We start from the raw sequence: 8,173 nt of genomic DNA, 5'->3' as shown, positions 1-8,173 counted from the left end.
GCAAACCAAAGGGACAACACGAAGACGCTCTCGGGATCAGGAGGGAATGAATGATGATCACGTGGAGTCACGTGTTGGTAAGCAGGACCCAGGAACTGATGTGACCTTGACATGTCCCAAGCATATGATCTGCATGTTCTTTTCTCATACACGTGTCCCGTGACTGGGAACGAACAGATGTATATCCATGATATCCACCAAATATTTGTTTCACACTCCGGTCAGGTGAAACATCCCATCATACACCCAAAAAAAACCACAACCTGGGGGCTTCAGTTTCAACCCTCAACATTGACTCAGCATCAGCCACTGCTGAGTCAATCCCTGAGCATCTGTAGCCGTCACAGTCCGCGTTGGTCAAACGGATGCAGGGATGCATTTTTTGGCTCCCATGCAAAGCTGCAGCGAGGACAAATTCATTAGTATTCATGGGAGCCCTTTGATTATCTGCAGGCTAAATAGTTATGAGGCAAAATAAAGGTTGTGATCACAGATAATAAGGCAAAGAGTAAACATCAGAAGACACGTATAGCTAAAAAGTATGGGTTTGGGTTGGTAAACAGGGAAGTCTGAATGGTCAATGGCTGTCTCACTTCCAGGAGGAGGGTATGCGAAGGGCCTATAAAAGGTCTCTGGGTCCAGAGCACTTCATTCGCTCCTCTCCACTTCTCTCCACTTGTCTTCACAGTTCAGCAGGGTAAGTGAGAGCTTCTAAACCTTCCTTCCTATTCGCAGAAGAGAAATGCTATGGGTATCTGAATAGAGATGGGTACCTGGGTTGGATCTTTGGCCAACACTGGGCTTTAAGAAGGGATATGCTGGTAGCCTCAGGATGGAGAGGCCATGGGAGCTTCAGTGGGGCCATTCAGAGCAATGGGAGCATTTCAGAGCCTGAAGAGCACTGTATGATTGCTGCTACAGTGTTAGGGATGGGGAGGTGGGCACCTCCACTGCAGCAGAAAGGCAGGCAGAAGTTATAGGCAAGACTTACTACCAAAAGAAACCCCACAAGAGCGAGTATCAGCTCCTTGAATCTCTGTCACTGAATGAGAGAGCACTGAGTGAATTCTGCATTTCCAAATCTGCTCCCTGTCTCAGCCTGACTCTTTCTATTCCCTTCCAGCTCAGCCCAAACAACCATCACCATGCCCAACGGAGGCTGCGGGTGCTGCGGTGGCAACAACAACAACAGCTACACCGTCTGCTGCTACAGCACCCCAAGGTGCTGCAAGACGCCGTGCTGCTACCCCTCTCAGTACTGCTGCTCCATGCCCTGCTGCATGCCCATGACCTGCTGCTACACCATGAGCAACAACAACAACAGCAGCGGCGGCTGCTGCGGCTGTGGCAACTAAAGCCCTGGGTGCAGAGCAAGGCTGCGCTCAGCTCCCCTGCTGCTGTGCTCCTGCTGCTTCCCCCTGGCTCCTCGGTGCTGGATATGGACATGGATATGGACACGACCATGGATGTTCCTCCTTCTTTGCATAGAGACTGCAGATCTCTCCTCCTCTTTTCTCACCTTTCATCACCAAATGCTTGGAATGTGCTTTGAAGTTTCTCCCCTCTGATCAGTGCGGTTTATCCTTTGTGAGCACTAATCCTGCTGTTAATTTTCCTCTTGGTGTATGGGATCCTCTTCCTTCCTTGCTTTAATCTCCAATTAGTCATGAAAGAAAATAAAAGCTGTGCCTTATGACACTGCAAAGATCTGGTCCACGTCAATTTCTTTTCCATTTTCCTTTTAAGCCATACTTCTGATCTGGGGCTTTTTATTTATCAGCTGCTTACTTTCTGGTTACAAGGAATTTGCCAGCAACTCAGCATGCTCCCAATAGCAGCACCCCAGGGCACACAGTGAACTTGGATCAGTGATCACCTTGGGAACAAGCAGCACTTGCTGGTATCAGTGTGCCAAGCCATGCAGTCCCTGCCATCTTTCCGTGCTTACAAGAAGCACCATCTGTGATAGAAGCACCTCTATAACCCTACAGCAGAGATAAAGGTCCTCTTGTTAATGGGAACCTTCCCAATGTATGTGCTGAGCTGTAAAGCTTCATAGCAGTCCAATACTTTACTAACAAGTAGACAAGCAAGAGTCCCATCTAAGGCAGATGGTGCAGGGAGAGTCACTGAAAGATAAGGAGGTACAAATGTAGTTGGGAGGGTTTGGGAACGCTGCCTAATTCCACCTGGGGTTCTATTAAAACATGGCAGGGAGATCCAGAGGTGAAATATTTGCACTTCTTTCTTAGCAAAATTCCATGGCAAGGACATCTAATAGGATTAAAAACAAACAAACAGAAGCCAAATTCTATAGAAACAGCATCATCATGGGGCTGCAGCAATGAGCTGTAAATCAAAACCCATGCTGGCTCTTCACCAAGGGTTTTTCCACCCTTACAAGCGAGTCCTGTGCCTCCCTGCAAAGCAATTACATTTTTTTTCCTGGAGCTGGAGAATAAATCATCCCAGCAAAGCCCTGCGGTCACACCCCTGCGTTCTGCACATGCTTTTCCCTGTGATTCAAACCCCATCGTTGCTCAGACAGAAGCTGAGCATCACTCCTAGAGCTCAGCTTTGGAGTGGAAGTGTTTTATGCACGGACATCCCTGGGGCTGCTGGGAGAGATTCAATGCTGGTGTTTAAACAGAAATGCAAAGGGGAGGAGCTCTAAGGGCAGTGAGTCAATGCAGAACCATCAGGAGGTGGACATGGCCCCGGACAAAGCATAGCATCGTTGGTTGGTGAGGTCAGCGCCGCTCCGTCATGTCCTCATTCCAGGTTTTGCAGAGCATAAAAGGGCGTTTGGTGCCAAACCTGCTCACATGGGGTGAAAAGGCGGAAAATCCTGGTTGGTGTTGAGCAGCACCAGGGATTGTATTGATTTCCCAAAGTGATAATAAAACCCAAAGAGTGGTTTGGGGGTAAAAGCCCACCCCATGGCCACAGGGTTTAGGTAGGTTGAAACAGAGAGCAAACATCAGTCAGCCGTTATTGAAAGCAGAACTTATTCTTCTTCCATAATAGATAAACCATTTGTTTGGGCAAGAAGGTTATTCCTTTTCTAGGATGTGTTTATCTCTACCTTCTATGAACCTTCTCCATGGAAACCCATCACCATTTGCACGTTGCTCCAACATCCCATTCCAGGTCAACTGGGGTGTGGGATGTGGGTCCCCCATCCCCACTGATGGGTTTTCCACTGCCACGAGACTTTCTGGGCACACCAGTCAGCATCACAGCATTCCAGGTATCCTTATCCCATATCCCATCTGACGTACATTAGGTAACAGCCTATTTGAGCGTGACCGATGGGAGAACTAATTAGATAATGGCCAATGCATATGCAAAGAGCTACGCTGACATTACAGCGAGGGAGATGCTAATTGCAGATGATTAATTCAATAGCAAGCCCCAGAAAGAAAGAAAGAAAAAAAAAAAAGATCCATGCAGAAGTGGCACTCAGTGCTCAGCTATTAATTCCCATGACATGCCTCATTGCCAGGAGAGCACAGCTGCATATAAAAGCTTTTGGCTCCGGCTCCGTCCTCAGGACTCGGACACTGCTCAGCCAGCGGTCACAGGGTGAGTTGGATTCCTTCCGCTGTCTCACATTCCTAATTTTTGCATAGAAACTGCCCCAAAATGCAAAACTCTTTTGTTTTATTCTTTCCCAGCCTGTTTATCCCCGAGGGCTTGGCCATCTCTGCTGCACGATGCAGTACCGTAAGGGCGAAGATGACATGGATACGTGCCACGATGACACAACCTGTGGTTGCCACGATGGCCCTGTGAGCATCCCAGATCTCTCTCCATGCCACGAACGTAGCAGCCTCAGCCACGACATCGAAGGGTCCTGCCAGAGCGTGCCACAGGGCTGCCAACCCATTGAGCCCTGCCCACCCCGTGACTGCTGCCCGGCACAGCACAGCTGGGATTATGGCAAACCCAGGCGGCGGGTGGAGGTGAGCCATGTGCAGCCCATCTGCCCACCAGTGAAAATCCACCGCCGGCCACTGCAACAGTATCGACCACCACAGCAAAGAGAGGAGCAGGGCTGCTCTAAACCCCGTAGGAGAGTGGAGCAGCATCCCTCAGAGGAGCCCATCACGCTGCATCCCCTGCCCCTGCAGCACCGCTGTCCCTGCATCCCCTATTGCCGTCCGCCTGTCCAGCCCTGCCGTCCTCATGTCCATCAATGCCGTCCTCCTGTCCAGCACTGCTGCCCCACCACCGTGCCCCTGTCACAGCATCCTGGCCAGCACCAGTGCAAGCAAGTACAGATCTTGCCACCCTTCCAGCAGAAGAAATGAGGAGGGGTCCCACGTCAGCACGTTGACCCACATTGCTGCCCCCAACCTCAGCGTGAAGGTGCTCTGCTTTTTGCCCAAGCTGCTGGTGCTGCCACCTCTGCTTTCTGGCTGCTGTTCTGCACACTTCAGGCACTTCAGTGTCTGTGGTCCCCTGCTTTACGATGACACCAACACTCTAAATCCAGTTCTGGGTACAGCTGCCCAGGGAAGAGCTGGATGTTGGAGGTGCTCGGGGCCAAGTTGGATGGAGCCCTGGGCAGCCCAACCTCGTGGGAGGGGGTTGGACCAATTAACTTTTAAGGTCTCTTCCAACTCAAACCATCCCGGGGTTTTCCCCACCAAAGAACAGACTTTAATCATCCCATTGCTCCTGGATCTCCCACCTAGGGGGAAGACAAGCAACCAGGTGATGGATGAACAACAAGAGGTACAGGCAGCTGATAACCGGTGCTCCTTCTCTCACAGCTTCAGTGCATCATCATCTCAGGGCTGTTCCAAACCAGGCATGGGACTGGGTTGGAAAAGGGCACTCACTGTGAGGGCAGGAGCAGCTGGGACTCCTGCAAGTTGACTTTCTCCCTGTGTATTCAAGAATAAAGTTGACAAAATTCCGCTGACACTTGGTTCCTTCTTCTTTTACCCCGTAACATTGCCATGAGGAGACATTAAAAGTCATTACAAATCCCACGAGGAAATCAGTTAAGTGGAAAGCAGGATCTGTGTCCACACATGAGGACCTCAGCCCCAACGATGGCCGTTTCATTGGGCTGAGCTGCAAGCTGTGTGCTATGAACTCGCCTGCATGGTGGTACCCACAAGGGGGGAGACGGATGGACTCCCCCATGGTCCATCACACACCCCATCCCTGAGTGATCCTGGCACCAGCTGTTTGCTCCCTGTGTGCTACCACCCCATTAACCAGGCAGTAACACCACACCGGGACGGACGCCATCCATCATGGAAATGTTAATCATGATAATTAGGTGTGTGTCCCAGCACGTGAGGTGTATCTGTGCATGCCAGGAATGCTTCCACTCCATGCAGGAAGCGCGGTCCTGCTCTTCCCCCACTGCTGATGTGCTGCTTTGCCAGCAAATCTTTCCCTGCATGCATTCATATGCATAGTGCTCTTTCTTTGTATCAACCCCAGTCACAGCCCCAAGTGTCCCAAGCAACCCCAAGGAAAATCAGAGGGGGGGAAAAAAACACATTTACTTTAGGCAGAAAACCGCCACGATTGATTTTTATCCCATTGAATTTTAACCAAGGAAAAACCCAGTTCCACTGGGACTTTAACATCCAAAATCCCTCCCTGAGTCCATTCATTTCTTCCCCACTGTATCACAATTGGAACCCCAGCCCAGAGCTGGAATGACTAAGGGCACCATAGAGCTGGACAGAAATGGAAGGGGCTCCATCCACTGTATTCCCTATCCACAGAATAGGAATCTCTAAGCGAAGAGATGCTTAGGGCCGTATCCATATCCATATCCAACCCATCAGCATGGTTTGCTCTCGGTGACTCAGTGTTGGCTGTTCCCAATCCCTGTCTGTGCTTCAGGCACCTGGAGGTGCCCCTATAGGGAGCAGAGGGAATGTCAGGGCAGAAACACTGTGTTTATGAGAGCTCCTGACTCACTGGTCACCCATCAGCCACCACTCAGTGTCTCGGTCCTCTCAGCCAGGCAATAAATGAGTTATTACCTGCCTCATAGAGCCCATATGAGCTTAAGCACTGCCGTTCCTTTCTGTGCACTTCTCAGTAACTGCGGTATAATTAAGAGATACTTATCAAGAATCATGAGTCAAACAGAACGTGCCAAGTCCTGGGAACAGCATCCAAATGGAAGGGATGTTTAGTCAATAAATAATTTAATCCTCGTTCCTGCAGTGTGTTTCATTTACAAGGGGAAGATTTGTAACCCTATAAAAGGGCTCCGTCCCTTTGCCTCTCACAATCTGCACCCCTGGTCTGCGTCTGCTTTCCCTCATCACTTGGGTAAGGCAGCTCAGAGAAGCTGGGATGGGTTTGGGGTGGTTGGGATGCAGTGGGCACACGAGAGCCTTCCTTCCTTTGGACTGCACTTAACCAGCGGTTAAGCAGAGAGGAAGCTATCGGGGAATGAGGGTGTGGGGTTTCCAGCAGTCCTACCGTGTGCTGCAGCACCTTATGGCCACTTCTGTGATGGGAGATGGAAAAAATCAGAGCAAGGTCAGGAAGAGGGTTTGCAAATATTGGGTGCTAGCAAGAATGTCTTCCAGATCTGGCATTGATGATAAGCAGGGCTGGTCTGTGCATGAGAAGCTAAAGAAAAGGAGAGGATGTGGAAATTAAAACCTATCTGTGTTTTCCAGGTTATTCCCTACAACTCCAACATGATCTACTCCTCCGGAAGAGAGTCTTACTTCAACCTGAACTCCACCTGGTATGACCCTGCTGGGTCTTGGCTGGACACACGGCGCACACCGTTCCGTTATGGCTATAACAACTGCTGCTCTTCGCGGTGTGATGGTGAAGGTGTGGAGGGCATGAGAGGGCACAACTACCGGCACTACGGCTACCGGCAGCCCGTCTGCTCCGAGCGATGCCAAGGATACACCACGGCTGAGTCGTGTCATGGAGGTGGAGGATCCAGCTGTGCCAGGAGACCCACCTACAGCTATGGGTCAACAGGGGGATGTCAGGGCTATGGGAGGTCGGTGTGCTCCGAGAGGTGCCAGGGGTCCTCGGGTTCATGCCATGGAGGTGGTGGATCCAGCTGTGTCAGGAGGCCCACCTACAGCTATGGGTCAGCAGGGGGATGTCAGGGCTATGGGAGGTCGGTGTGCTCTGAGAGGTGCCAGGGTTCCTCAGGTTCATGCCATGGAGGTGGTGGATCCAGCTGTGTTAGAAGGCCTACCTACAGCTATGGATCAACTGGAGGATGCCAGGGCTATGGGAGGTCAGTGTGCTCCGAGCGGTGCCATGGGTCCTCGGGTGGGGGATGCCACAGCTCAGGGCAGCAGCCACAATGCAGTGAGCCAGTGCAGTGCATCCCACAGAGCTGCCCCATGCCAGCCCCAGTGCAGCAAGTGCCCACGGCCAAGTGCATCCCACAGTGCTGCCCCATGCCAGCCCCAGTGCAGCAAGTGCCCACGGCCAAGTGCATCCCACAGTGCTGCCCCATGCCAGCCCCAGTGCAGCAAGTGCCCACGGCCAAGTGCATCCCACAGTGCTGCCCCATGCCAGCCCCAGTGCAGCAAGTGCCCACAGCCAAGTGTGTCCCCCACCAGCAGCAGCAGCAGGTCTGCAAGGTGCCAGCCCGGAAGATAAAGTAAGGGATGCAAAGAGTGGGGATGAGTGAGAAACTTCTTGTAGTGTTGCCCTGGTGTTCCACGTGTCCTCAGGGATTTCCACTCTTCCCGTCATGTTGCTCGTGATGCGATTTGAAGATGTAACCCACTGTCTCAGTGTGCAACACCAAGTGCTCTTCCTTGTCTCTGTGAGTCACGTAACACTGCAACACCCTCGTGCTGTGATTGATTCACCTCCCATCTTTTGTTCACGTCGGGTCCAGAGACAATAAAAAATAACATCTCATGACCAACTCGTGTCAATGCTTCCTACTCTTTGAGTCGTTTCTCTGTCTCTTTAAACTGCTTCTGCTCCTTCTTGTGGTAGGAGCTGGAGTCTGCAGCATCCCTACGCTCTCCCTGGCTTGGAGATTCCTGGTCAGTCCCACCTGGTGCCAAGTTGCTCCTATCCAGGCACTGCTTCCTACTGAGAGGGAGCCAGCAGCCTTTTGTTGTGCCCTCTGTGCAACCCAGCAATTAAATACTAATACACTAACATTAAAGAAAACCACATAGACTTCATCAGA

The 8,173-nt window shown here is 51.3% G+C and overlaps 1 protein-coding gene across 1 annotated transcript; it reads left to right on the top strand.

Annotated features, from left to right (window-relative positions):
• The first annotated feature begins 6,689 nt into the window (after window positions 1–6,689).
• LOC140263436 (uncharacterized) lies at window positions 6,690–7,631 on the top strand. The gene is made up of 2 exons (XM_072358322.1): window positions 6,690–7,376; window positions 7,527–7,631. The coding sequence occupies exons 1-2, from the start codon at window positions 6,690–6,692 to the stop codon at window positions 7,629–7,631; spliced, it is 792 nt and encodes a 263-aa protein (XP_072214423.1).
• The last annotated feature ends 542 nt before the right edge of the window (window positions 7,632–8,173 follow it).

Source organism: Excalfactoria chinensis, chromosome 31 (genome assembly GCF_039878825.1).
Source record: "Excalfactoria chinensis isolate bCotChi1 chromosome 31, bCotChi1.hap2, whole genome shotgun sequence".
In the NCBI taxonomy this organism is placed as follows: domain Eukaryota; kingdom Metazoa; phylum Chordata; class Aves; order Galliformes; family Phasianidae; genus Excalfactoria; species Excalfactoria chinensis.
The sequence above is the reverse complement of the archived record's forward strand: the minus strand, read 5'-3'. Positions and strand labels throughout refer to the sequence as shown.